The 13,039-nt window shown below is 38.1% G+C and overlaps 5 protein-coding genes and 3 non-coding genes across 8 annotated transcripts; 2 read left to right on the plus strand and 6 right to left on the minus strand.

The window, feature by feature from the left end:
- Positions 1-492: 492 nt before the first annotated feature.
- On the plus strand, positions 493-1,329 carry wss2 (ubiquitin/metalloprotease fusion protein Udp7; the record flags this gene model as incomplete). The annotated part of the gene is made up of 1 exon (XM_056181752.1): positions 493-1,329. The coding sequence occupies one exon, from the start codon at positions 493-495 to the stop codon at positions 1,327-1,329; it is 837 nt and encodes a 278-aa protein (XP_056038839.1).
- A 566-nt stretch (positions 1,330-1,895) lies between these two features.
- pre8 (20S proteasome complex subunit alpha 2, Pre8) lies at positions 1,896-2,904 on the minus strand (the record flags this gene model as incomplete). The annotated part of the gene is made up of 3 exons (XM_056181753.1): positions 1,896-2,414; positions 2,562-2,665; positions 2,790-2,904. The coding sequence occupies 3 exons, from the start codon at positions 2,902-2,904 to the stop codon at positions 1,896-1,898; spliced, it is 738 nt and encodes a 245-aa protein (XP_056038840.1).
- Positions 2,905-3,360: 456 nt separating this feature from the next.
- Positions 3,361-3,442, minus strand: SOMG_20137. The gene has a single exon. It is a non-coding gene; the product is annotated as a tRNA-Ser (tRNA).
- A 2,730-nt stretch (positions 3,443-6,172) lies between these two features.
- On the minus strand, positions 6,173-6,287 carry SOMG_10065. The gene has a single exon (XR_008803598.1). It is a non-coding gene; the product is annotated as a 5S ribosomal RNA (ribosomal RNA).
- Positions 6,288-7,386: 1,099 nt separating this feature from the next.
- On the minus strand, positions 7,387-8,477 carry wtf24 (wtf meiotic driver; the record flags this gene model as incomplete). The annotated part of the gene is made up of 5 exons (XM_056181754.1): positions 7,387-7,469; positions 7,522-7,626; positions 7,667-7,879; positions 7,925-8,173; positions 8,369-8,477. 5 exons carry the CDS (start codon positions 8,475-8,477, stop codon positions 7,387-7,389), a joined length of 759 nt encoding a protein of 252 aa, XP_056038841.1.
- Positions 8,478-9,296: 819 nt separating this feature from the next.
- On the minus strand, positions 9,297-9,411 carry SOMG_10066. The gene has a single exon (XR_008803599.1). It is a non-coding gene; the product is annotated as a 5S ribosomal RNA (ribosomal RNA).
- A 376-nt stretch (positions 9,412-9,787) lies between these two features.
- mic26 (MICOS complex subunit Mic23/26/27) lies at positions 9,788-10,321 on the minus strand (the record flags this gene model as incomplete). The annotated part of the gene is made up of 1 exon (XM_056181755.1): positions 9,788-10,321. One exon carries the CDS (start codon positions 10,319-10,321, stop codon positions 9,788-9,790), a length of 534 nt encoding a protein of 177 aa, XP_056038842.1.
- A 780-nt stretch (positions 10,322-11,101) lies between these two features.
- bdf1 (Swr1 complex bromodomain subunit Bdf1) lies at positions 11,102-12,943 on the plus strand (the record flags this gene model as incomplete). Its single annotated transcript, XM_056181756.1, has 1 exon — positions 11,102-12,943. The coding sequence occupies one exon, from the start codon at positions 11,102-11,104 to the stop codon at positions 12,941-12,943; it is 1,842 nt and encodes a 613-aa protein (XP_056038843.1).
- Positions 12,944-13,039: the final 96 nt, after the last annotated feature.

A 13,039-nucleotide genomic window follows, 5' to 3' on the forward strand; every position in this document is an offset into this window, starting at 1 on the left:
AGGATTACTTTCAACCATATTCTAATATATTAGTAGCTGGGAATATCTTGGCGCCCTTGATCACATAAACAAACTCCATACCACATTATATGAAATAACAAGATGAATAGTTTCTTTTATTTATTGACTTGATTTTATTTGGCTTACCGACAATTTGAGTATTGCTTTTGGTTTGTCCATTTGCTTGCTTCACTTCACTTCAGGACAGCTTACTCAATTAATCAAGCGCACAACTTCAACTTTTTCATGCCAGGAATTCTCTAGAAAAAAAAAAAGGAAAGAAATTCATAAACATTCTAGCTTCCAGAATTGTGGCCAATTCCTTATAGTCGGCAAACAATTGTTTCCATCCTTCCACCATAGCTTAGTCATTCTTTTTCACTGCCTTTTCTTATCCTTTTGCTTTGTATATTAAAGGCTTGCCAAGAATACTCAAGCAACATAGTATTGATTCAAAAAGGAATCTCTCCTTCTAATTACTTGTTTTCCAAAATGGAATTGCGATTCACATACACAGGAAATATCATTTCACTTAGCTTTCATGAAGAAGACACTGTTTGGTCGGCAAAAGTAAAATTAGGCCAGGAAATAGGAATTTCAGCAGATCAAATCAAGCTTCTGTATAAAGGGTCATTGTCGAACGAATCCAAGTTGCAGGATGTTGTCAAAGTTAATGCAAAGGTTATGGTCATTGTAAACAAAAATGCAAACGTAGTCAATGAGACTATATCGCAACTCAACTCTCCTAGAAAAAATGCCGCCAGTTCATATGCTTTGAAACCAAAGAAACCTCGGACGACCCCTAAAGAAGCGTCCCCGTATACATTCAATCAATTCCAAGTGCTTAATTATCCTTTTAAAGAAAGAGCCTTGAAATATTTGGAACGCCTTCGGGATGATGCTGGTATCCAACGAATTATGAATTCACGTCAGTGGACAGTCCCTCTGCTTTCTGAAATGGACCCAGCAGAGCATACCCAACATGATTCAAAAACTTTGGGTTTAAACCATAACCATGGTGCCCATATTGAACTTCGATTGCGGACAGATCGATACGATGGATTTCGAGACTATAAGACAGTGAAAAGCACCCTCATTCACGAGTTGTCACACAATGTCCATGGAGAACATGATGCTTCGTTCTGGGAGCTTTTCCGACAACTTACCAAAGAAGCAGACGCCGCTGATCTTTTGTCAAAACCAGGCAGTTATGTGAGTGAACAAGCAACTTATATTCCTAAAAGCAATACTACTGATGAAGATCAAAGAAACCACAACAGAGATTTGTTATTAGCTGCCGCTGAAAAAAGAAAAAACACAAGTAAATGAACGATTATTGGAAAGCTTCTCTTAATGAAATTTATGTCTATAAAACAAAAAAGCAATTACTTTGTACATATAAAAATGGCTACCAGTTGCTTCCATACTTAATTATTACTTCAATGAAATAGACGAATATACGAACAGGTACTTATGTATGATAAAGAAAATGTTGAACAGATCGAAGCTTTCAATTGAGAATAGAGGGAATCGTAAATCTATCATATCATGGAAACAAAGCTCAAGATAAAGTAATGACCAACAAGTATCTCAAACATTCTAACACCATCTGATCGAGAAAAATTAAACACATAAAGATATGATGCCACGTATCAAAAGTCCCAACATGAGACGCCTTCAAACGAATGAAGAACAAGAAGAAAGTTGAAAAGACTAGGATTCTTGTCCGACATGAAATCATATACAGGTTGACGAGTGTAAATAGAAAGGATGTGCTAAAAGGAAACGGAGAAGGAGAATCTTAGGATAAGGGTCAATGCAAGCGGCGAAAGCATAACAGATTTTTTTTTATTAAAAATCAAATAAAGGAACGGCTTTAGGGAAAAAACATCAGGCTATACTTGATCAAGGTAATCACGGATTTCAGACTGAGTTAGTCTGTAAAAATGGCCGCCTGGGACACCCTCAATGCCGCTTTCTGTGGGCTTGTTTGAAGCAATAGCAATATCTATGCTGTCTTCAGTTAATTCGCCTTCGAAAGTTTCTTTCAAAGCAAGGATAGCAGTGTGGACGGCATCATCCAATTCAATTTCATTGTTGTAACGTTTCTCTAAAAAGGTCTTGGCAGCTGTAGAAGATTTGCCGATGGCGGTAGCTTTCCAAGCAAAGTATGTACCGGAAGGATCAACTTGGTACAACACGGGGCCGTTTTCGTCCATTCCGGCTACTAAAAGACTGACACCAAAAGGACGGACACCACCAGATTGAGTGGATTCCTGCATAACAGAAGCAATCTCTTGGACAAGGATTTTCGTAGGCGGATACGCATTATAGACATTTTTGTAAGCAGTTTGGGCAACTTTTCTAGATTTGTCTACGAGAACACGGAAGTCAGGACCCATTCCACTATAAACCTATTTTAAACCACCCATTAGTACCTAGACGATATGAGTAAAAAGAAACCTCTTTTCTATGCAGTCAATAAATCTCAGTATAATTTATATTGAACTTCGCTCAATTTTGTTTTTTCTGCATAGAATAAAGTCTCCGGATTGTCTTACCATTCCGATGTCGGGAGTAATTTTGCAGACCTTCTCCAAAGAGCTTCCAACAGCCAACTCTGAAGCAGGCTTCTTTTCAGTAGCCAAAACAACTCCATTAGTCGCTAACATTAATGCGTTAGCATCCTCTTTGACTGAAAATATTTATACGACGACTTAGTCAATTAAGACTTTCGCATTAGAAAACTTCAAGGTTTTTCTACTACTCCAACTCCTAAAGTTGCTTACCTTTAATACCAACTGACGTGACACCAGCATTTACAGCGTTCAATGCATATTCAATTTGAACCAGTTTACCGCTGGGTGAAAAGGTTGTCAACGAAAATGCGTATTTGTCAGACATGTCAAAAAATCGTAAATATTCCTTTAAAAGGTCTAAATGTGTGAGTTTGGTAAAGGAAGAGTTTTCTGATTTCTTTTGGGGTAAGCAAAGTGTATCTTCTCCTTCGCTATTCCTTGCTAAACCATTTTGCGTATTCCACCACTCTGGTGCGAGATAGAGAGCGTTACACTAGTAAATAATTAATTGATTCGGTCATTGCTTCTAAGATCCGTAATGAATATTGTGTGAATTATAGCAGAAATATTATTGTAAATGAACGATTGTCCTATCAGTTCTTTCCTTTGCTTGTGATTCTCTTCTCACGAAAGTATTCAGTTTTTATTTAAAAGCCTCACCGCTTCATTTAAGTCAAGTATATTAATATTAAACGGTACCATGCTTTTTTCAAATAAACAAGGTATAATATATTTAAAAAGCCTTTTATACAAAAACAATGTAATAAGTCAAACAAAAACTCGACACCAGCAGGATTTGAACCTGCGCGCGGAGACCGCAATAGATTTCTAATCTATCCCTTTAACCACTCAGGCATAGTGTCTTTGTATGATTAGTAGTGAAATAAAACCTATATAAAACATTTTGAGTTTATTTTAAAAAATTAATTTACTTTTGTACGTATCAAACAAGTAGAGAAAGAAAGGGAAATTTATTGAAAAAGGATTTTGTGTTTAGTTTGAGTTAGGAAACAAGTTGCCTTTGCTCAAAGGACGTAGCATTGAGATTTCCTCCAGTAAACAAACAGACACAACCAGAAAAGCGGACTAGTGACAAAGAGTTACTCGATTTGTCCTAGGAAACCTTTGGAATTATTTGTGACTTCTACTTACGGAAAAAATCATCAATGCTGGATGTTTGAGAAAAGGATCAACTTAGTTTAAGAGATCAGCGTATTGTTTTCATGCCAAGATGCAACTCCTGTTCTATATTATCAATTTCAACTCAATTCGGTTTTGGAACATAAACCCCAAAGCTTGACTTGGCCAGAGTCAATGCTTCGAAAGGTCGACTGATTCAACATCACTATTGAGAGAAACGATTATGCCAGGAACGCAAACATTCGTTGAGTCTGTTCTCAAATACTCTTATCTCATGCTCGTTGCTAAAAAGGTTTAACACGTACATGAATAATAGGAGCAGTTTGAACTCGACCTTTTGAATGCTGCAAATTATATATTGGAATGTAAACAAACGCCAGCAACCACCAGAATCGAATCTATAGTCGAATACTAAAATCTTATGCTCGCTGCTGAGTTGTCTTGTTCAACACGTACATAAATAATAATAGTAGACGAGATACAATTACTCGTGCGTTGCTTTGCTTTTTGAAATGTAAACAAATGCTAGAAGCAAGAGTCTTAAGGAAAAGAACGGGGGATAAAACCAGTTTACAAGGGAAAGAAGTTAAAATCAAAAAAGGGAATCAATCAAAGAGAAAGCTGAAATGTTAGAAAAGGAGGGAATCAAAGGGATCATACTCAAAAAATGTGTCATAAAGGTTCACGAGAAAAGGTTTTTAATTGAAAAAAGATTAAGAGGATGAAATTTAAGAAGAGTATCAAAACGTTCATCACAATTTTTTAAGATATATGAGGAAAAAGGTATTGGAGCAATGGGAAAGCAACCGGGTGGAACGCCTTCTGCTTATTTCTCTTTTAACGAAGCAAAGCAGTGATACATCCAAGGAGCGCTCATTTCGTGAGTTTTGTCAACAATAGACTGAAACAAGGTCCTGTTTTCGCAATTCATCTACAAGAAACAAAGCTCTCGACTTTGAGAGAGAATTGCTTTTGGATGCATGTGATTGATATGCTTGCTTGGTTGAAAAAGGGAGAGTTCGACCTCTATTTGTACCTTTTCAAGACGTTTGTTTGTTGACATCTGGGACTGGAAACAAACTACTCACAACAAACAAAGGATGCTTTACCATTGGTTTTCTGTTCAAGAAAGTTTAAAGAGAAAGTACTCCCAGTCTGAGCCATCTATTTAGCTAGGATTCGAAACTTTTCAGTTTGTATATGCCAAGTAAAACGGCCGGAAGAAATATAAAGGGAGACTGGTCGACAGGTTGTAAAGGAACTGAGAAAAACTCCAAGAGAAGCTAAAAGGAAAAAGAACTAACTTTGCAGACTCATTGCATTATCTCAAATAAAGAATAATTTTTCCTTAACTCTTTCCCAAGAAATCAAAATTATGTTCGAGTTTCGGTGTTAGACAAGCTCTAACAATCAAACGCCTGAACTTGCTTTTCTTAAATTCATACTGTTATTGCTAAATCGGAGCGAGTGGAATCAACAACATAATTTTCATTGGCATGTGTCTTTGCAAAATCTTACTATTTCCAAATGTATACTTCTCTACTCGACGGTGTGGGAGTGTGATAATTGGCTCTGGGATTCTTTCATCATTCATCTTTTGATATTTACTATTTGTAGCTTTTCTTTGTGAGTACAACCATTCCAAGTTTATCGGTAAATGTGATTGTTTACTAACACAAAAATAGGCTTTTGTTCAATTATTCTCAAGACTGCTAGATGCTCGCTTTACGTGGTCATCTTGATGGGTTCTATCCTTGCATTTCTATCCAGCGTTATTGTTAGCGTTGTAGGTACCTTGATATACCATGTTGGCTACTTATTGTATTGCACTCTTCTAGTTTGTCTTGGTTCCAGTTCTGTTAGCTCGACGGAACACAAAAGTTCGCCTACGCTTCCAGCTATCAGCAAAGAGACAATGCATTGGATCTTGCACCGCCTACTATGAATGAAGAAATAGAGATGCAGAGTAATCAACTACCTTAAACTCAGTTCCGTTCATTTGTCTTCTTTTCCCTAGTTTGTTTGGACTCTTCCGCTAACGCTGATCGTAATCGCTCATGAATTGCTTTGATGAACCATTATTTATATTCCTTTTGTTTTTGGCTATTTCAGACTCAGTTGAAAATGGACTGAAACTAAGAAGGAATTTTGTATTAATATGAAATGATGACCGCAATTATAAGACATGCATTTTGATTTCTCTCCTCCCAAAGGCAATGAGTTGGTATGAGCGCGGGAATTGAGAATGCAGCCTTATTGCAAGTACTCTTCTATATTATGCCTAAATATTATTGTTGCATTTCTGTTACAGATGACTGTGGTTGCCTTTTTTTTGCTTCGTGTTACTTGCTAATGAGCGTCTCACAAAGAGAACGAGAGAAGTACTCACAGGCATGAATTTACTTAACAAGTCAAAAAAGAAATTAAAATAACGAACAGCGAAAAAGAGTGGGAGCCTACAGCATCCCGGATTCCCATGTTGTCTCCAACCATAGTACTAACGAGACCCTCAGACGCTTAACTGCAGTGATCGGACGGGAACTGGTGTTTTCGCCTAGGTATGGCCGTAGACACTTGCAGTAAGTACGTCCAGCATATAAAAGGAAGGTTCGCTCCTTCATCATTGTTAGCCAACTTTTTGATCGGTGGTTCTTTAATGGTCTTACCGCCAAGTTTAATCATTTGCACTGCTCACAAATCTTTTGGGAAACATATTTGCTGATGTGTTAATCCTGCTGTACACTACTTGAGAAAGGAACGTCCCAACTTCGGTCCTTGAAATGGCAAGTATGTGAGTTGAGCAGATGCCGTTGGTTTTTTTCGGTATGTGAAAACATCTGATTGAAATTTAACAAGAAAAACTCTCTGAGGAGACAAAAAAAGCCCAGATGCAGCATGTACAGAGAATGCATACTGAGAGGAACCTCTTTGTTACTTGTTAAAGAACATGCTACCTGAAGGGAAAAGGTTACAAGGAATTAATATAAGGAAAGCCTTGACCAGCAGAAATGAACGCCGAAAGATGCATGAAAGTGAAGCAGAGGTTCACTAGAACTAAATTTAGTTGCTGATGTTGCATCGCCAGTTCATGTTTCGATGATGCGTGTTGAAGGGCCGTTTCCCATCGCTGAGACACGCGATTGAAAAATTTTCGTAGTTCATATGCGACTCTCATACTGTTTCGAAGGAAAAGCCTTGCCTTTACAACTCGATTGATCTTCCTAAATGAATTAATGCTTCATATACCAATTTTGTTTACCGCATTCCTGGACTTAGTAACGTCTTTGCAGATCATAGATTAGGATTAGAATCAATTGCAAGTATATACATCTCTGCAACCTTCATCAAATGTTCTGGTCAATGTATGGACAACGCTATGAACACTGATGAAGTATTCGCTATGAAAATAGAAGCAACGAAATTCATTTTATAGTAATAAATTAGATGAAACGAATGACAAGATTCATGAAAGAGTGAAAGAAAAACAAATAAATAAAACCATGCTAGATGCAACGTTTCCTTGCTTGCTGCGCGCGATTCTTTTTGATACGAATATAGGAACTTGGCGGACTGTAATTAGCATCGATGCTTCCAATGATGGCGCGAAAATCGAAGAAGAAATGAACACGATTTCGACAAAACTACAGAAATAAATAAACATGAAACCTCAAAATTCAGTTCTTTGGTCATCAAGAGGTTGAAGTTCGATTTCTTCGTTCGAATGTCTCTCATCTTGGACATTGAACGATTCTAAATAGGTTAATAATATATTATGAGAGGAATATCTCCAAAGAGTACATACCAAAAGTACAAGACAAAGCATTTGCTAAACCGCTCATGCCCTTTCCTAAACCGCTTATGCCGCTTACTAAATTCGAATTCATGCTTTCGCGTGCCTTTTGATTTGCTGGAACAGTTAGAATATATTAAAGTCATACACAACATACTCGTCAAAACAAGAAATAAGAATGTGTTTATTGTGATAAAAATTAACCAGTAAACAGCAGGGTTCAAATTTTCAAACACTCCGTACTTCTTCAGGCCAAAAGATGAGGCTAAACAGAAGGCATCGAAAACAACTGTATGGAATGCTGCGACAAGCACATTGCCTATCAATACTTCACACTTTATTGAATTTATTGAATTTATTGCAATTGAATCTAATAGTTAGTCAGTCGTTCAAAATATGGACATCGCTGTCTTACCTGCTAGAAGCAGCATCACAGATGTAATCGAACCGCCAAAAAGCCCCCAATGGACTTGCGTTTTCACAGGAAACTTGTAGACGAAGAATAGTACATAAAAACAAACCAAGGACAAATAGAAGCCGAAAATCAGAATATACGATAGGATTACAAAATTCTCCAAAGCCCTTTTATATTTATAAGCGGATTCTTCAGTGGAAGTCTGAGCGGATCCATCAGCCATCTCCAAATCAATGAATTTGTATGAATCTAATGGATGTATTAGAAGCAATTCTTTTCGTTGTATACAAAAGGATAAAGGCGCTGGCCATGTTTGTTGTAGCAATCGACAAGTTTATCAGCCCCAAAACAAACACACAAACAAGATTCGTCCCGTAAACATGCCGTTGCTTAACCATACACTTAACCAACTTCTATTTTCTTCCCTATTTGAACGCTTCTTACCTGAATATGGAGGCGGTGTGCCATCTGAAGATTGAATGCCTGACTTTTCATCATTGAGCGTTTTAAGGGAGGCTTCACAAATTGAAACAGGAGTATAACTATTCTTCATCTTTACAATGGCAATCCAAAAAAACAAAAAAAATCACACATTCCAGGAAATAAACAACTAGAATCACCAAAGAAAGTCAGTAGAAAACTGGTTGCACTTTTCAATAATCTGTCGAAAAAGGGAATTGAGCCTCGCTTCAAAAAAGCAAAAGAATACTCCAAAAGGACCTGCCCGTTAAAACCAAAGATGCGAATTTGAAAAAATCTTGGTAGTGGTTTTCTGCATGTCTCATTCATAAAAGCAGCGACATTATGTCAATGACAGGTCAGTGTCCTCGTTACGATTATTTTATTTCGACTCTTTTTGATACTATTATAGAAACACTATACGGTTGAAAGAGAATGACGGACGAATCTCATCATTTACGATGAGACTGGCTTCCATAATGAAATAAAAATTCAACTCGAAACGTTTCTGCATGACATTCAACTGCTAAATTCATAAACCCGGTTTACGAATTAAAATAGCTGAACAATAATCCTATTTCGTCAGATCTGATCAACAATAAACTGGCAGTTATCTTTGGCTTATCGAAAAGCTTCTGACTAGAGGATTGAACGATAACCAATGTGAATCAAATGGTTTGTTTACAAAAGTATTATTGCGACAAATCTTTAAGCTTATGTTTATGGGTAAGCTCTTCTAATATAATTGTAAGTGCTCGTTTGTAATGATTATTGTACTAACGGCTGTTTGATCATCAGTAAATTGTAAACAAACCGAAAAAAGTCAGTTGCTTGTCCAGCTAGTATAATCTTGTCAAGTGAAACGATGAACCAGCGTTCAACAAGTAAAATAAACGAACGCCAAAAAGTGAAAAGCCTACAGCATCCCGGATTCCCATGTTGTCTCCAACCATAGTACTAACGAGACCCTCAGACGCTTAACTGCAGTGATCGGACGGGAACTGGTGTTTTCGCCTAGGTATGGCCGTAGACAAATGCTTTGCTCTTTTAAGCTATGTATATACCAGTTTTGGAAAGGTCAAGTGGACTGAAATGAAACACATTAAGGAAATTAAGAACGGCAATAACAATATCGATAATATTTTGTTCGTAATAAAGAGTAAAGAAATTATATTACTACATCTCTTGTATGTGAAACGCTGAAATCTGCTTTGTCAAACAATGACCTTTGCTTTAATGCACCCAAACTAAAATCATAAGCACAAAGCGAAAAGGAGAGGGGAAATATTATGTTTACCAGAAAGATAGGAGAAGATAAAGGAAAGATCCTAACTGTTGATCATCATACTAGATACCATGTACGCATAACAAAGAAACTTCATTAGGTAGATGAAAGACTAATGCTTAGCGTTTATAGATACGGTCTACGAGTTCCTGATAATGATTTTGAGCGAGTGAAGTATACCTACATACAGAGGACTCGGTGTTTTGAATAGTTTGACGTGTTTGCAGGCACAGTTGCTCTCGGCGTTCTCGTAAAGCAGGGAAACGGGTTTCAGTAAATGCCCCAAATTTTCTGGAAGTCTTTGGGAAGCAATATCCAAACGTTCCAATAGTTGCTAGGGAAGTAACAAGCCAGCGTGCAGGAGCAATCCTGTTTCTAGCGAAAATATTTCCTGCCATACCACCGACTGCGACATAGGCAACTCCAGGGAGCTTCCTTTCCTCAGAGGAAAATACTTCTTGCTTAGCAATGGAAATTGTGGCACGTTCTTTGGACAAAAACCATCCAAAAGCATTCTCCAATTTCAATCCTGCAAATCCTAATGCACAGTAGATCCTGGAACGACCATCATGAATACGGTCCGCCAGCCAAGGAAATTCGTTTTTCAATTTCTGGTTATTTTCAACCTTTTCTTCTTGGTAGTAATACGACATACTTGCAAGTTGGTTTGGGAATTGTTGGTTCTCCGTCGGAGACAGGCATAATCGATTAGTATACTATTACGAAAAGCGCTGCAGTTCACTAAAGAGTAAATAAAAGAAAGTATAATATACACCTTTTTTAAAAAACCATTCAAGGAACCAGAGCGCTATATTACATGAGAATGATTTTCTTGTCAAACGTGTTGACTAGTTCCTTAATTTCTTGCAAACAAAAGAATACAGTATATTTAATTCTAGTTAAACCATTTTTAAAGACCTGCAACAAGCTTCAAAGTCGTTTCATGCAACCAGCTCTTCACAATTCTTCTTTTATTTATTCATTTATATATAATTTCTACTTTGAAAACATGATAACGAACATAATACTTCATTTCTCTTCTCCATAATATTGTGTATAAATCTATCATGTTTATTGACTAAAGCGAAAAGGAAAAATTCGTTAATAAAATTACAAGATCGTAACGCAGCACTCTATTTAGCTAAAACCAAATTTTTAGTAAGAACCGACCAGCTAGCGCAAAGCGCAAAGCATAAAGCACAAGAAAGAACTTGAAATATAGAGCCGAGAAAAGCAAGACAAAATCGCAGTTCAAACGTTAGACTTCTAAATAAAAGTATTCCAAGGAAATAAGACGCATTGCTGTATATTTTTAAGAGAAGAGCTTAGATTTTTCTCAAGCGTCACGTGACTTGTTTCGGTTGTGCTGACACCTTGGATATTGAACCTGTCCTTCGCCAACCACAACATTATTGCTGGGATCGTACCAGAACATGAGCGGAGAGTCGCACAGTAATGATGTCAAATCCGAATCAAATGAAGATCAATTTCCTATGGAAACCGCGGCCGTAAATGACGAGAATGACGGTTTGGGGCCGTCGGAAGTTCCTGTGAAGACGGAAGAACAGGATACAGATACAGGTTCCAAGAAACGGGACGTTTCCGGAAAGCAAGTTAATGAAGCCACTGAACCATCAGAAGAGGATGCGATGAAATTTGAAGAGCCTTCCGAGTCTCAATCCCAGTCCCAAAGTCTAACCCAATCTCAGGAACCTGTAGAGAAAAGACAGCGAGGGGATGGAATGCCTCCTCCTCAACAAAAGTATTGCGCCGCCATTGTTCGCCAACTCAAACGGACCAAAGATTCAGCGCCTTTTCGTGCTCCAGTAGATCCCGTCAAACAAAATATCCCCGATTATCCCACCATTGTCAAACAGCCCATGGATTTAGGAACCATTGAGAAAAAAACAAGTAACCGCATTTATTCTTCACCACAAGAATTCATTGATGATATGAATTTGATGTTTTCTAATTGCTTTTTATACAATGGTACGAATTCCCCGGTCGGTTCCATGGGAAAGAGTTTGCAGACGGTATTTGAACGCCAATTAAAGCAATTACCAGATTCAGATCAAGCCCCAGCACCAGTATCCAAAAAAACCAAACAAAAGCCATCTCCAGCCCCTGTTGCTGTTGCGACCGCCCCAACTCCTGCTGCTTCTACCCGTACCCGAAGAAGCTCGTCCGTTTCTTCACTGTCTCGTCCTTCCATTTCTTCTGCTCCCCCTTCTGCCGTTCCCTCTGCTACTTCTCCGCCGCTTGTTGAAGGCAAACCGAAACGTCGAAAGAACAACTCTCAAATGCGGTACTGTACCACGATATTAAAGGAAATTTATAAACGACAGTACGAGCCATTTGTCTTCCCCTTTTACCAGCCGGTAGATCCAGTGGCTTGTGATTGTCCCGACTATTTTGAAGTAGTTAAATATCCCATGGATTTGAGTACTGTCCAAGCAAAACTCAGTAAAAACGAATATGAAGTACCAGATGAATTTGAGTCAGATATACGATTGATGCTTGATAATTGTTTCACATATAATCCTCCTGGAACCCCGGTTCATCTTATGGGTCGACAACTTGAAGATTTGTTTAATGAAAAGTGGAATGCTCGTCCCAAATATGATGATGTCACCCTTAATAAACAACAGGCTGTTGAGACCGCTTCCTTGTTATATGAAAACGGCGATGAAGAAGCTTTTTTGTCGGAAGAAGAAGTAAATGGTGACAAGTTTGCCGCCGTGGATAAACAAATATCCATGCTCCAAGACACCCTAGAAGCTATGAAAGCAAAGAAAATGAAACGCATGCGTAAGCCTCGGCGCCGTGACTCCAACAAAGAATACGGGCCTATCACGTATGCTATGCAAACTGAATTGGCTGAGAGATGCAATTATTTAACTGCAGAACAATTATCCACAGTTGCAGAAATTTTAAGAGAAGAAATGCCTTGGTTGCGGGATACGGATGAAATCGAAATAGATGTTGGAAATATGAAACCAGAAACTTTTCATCGTATTTATCGGTTTGTCTGTAAACCCGAAGCAACTTCCTCTGATCCACCTTCTCCTTCTTTGATGCCATCTAGACACGAGAAAAAGAAAGGCAGAGTGCTTTCGGAAACCGAACAGGCAGATAAAATTCGGCGTTTACAGCAGCAGTTGGATCGTTTTGCTGGCAAAGCGTCCGATGCACCCCTAGGGCAGTCCCATGAATATGATAGAACATCCGAGTCTGCTGAAAGCGATAATGAAAGTGAGAGCAGTGAATCAGAATAAAGGTTTTTTCGTTTGTTCTCGCAACTGGATATTACCAGAAAAGGCATTTGTTAGTTTCCTCTCAGAAAAGCCAACAAATGTTCCTTGAGCGTCGGT

Source organism: Schizosaccharomyces osmophilus, chromosome 2 (assembly GCF_027921745.1).
Source record: "Schizosaccharomyces osmophilus chromosome 2, complete sequence".
Lineage (NCBI taxonomy): Eukaryota > Fungi > Ascomycota > Schizosaccharomycetes > Schizosaccharomycetales > Schizosaccharomycetaceae > Schizosaccharomyces > Schizosaccharomyces osmophilus.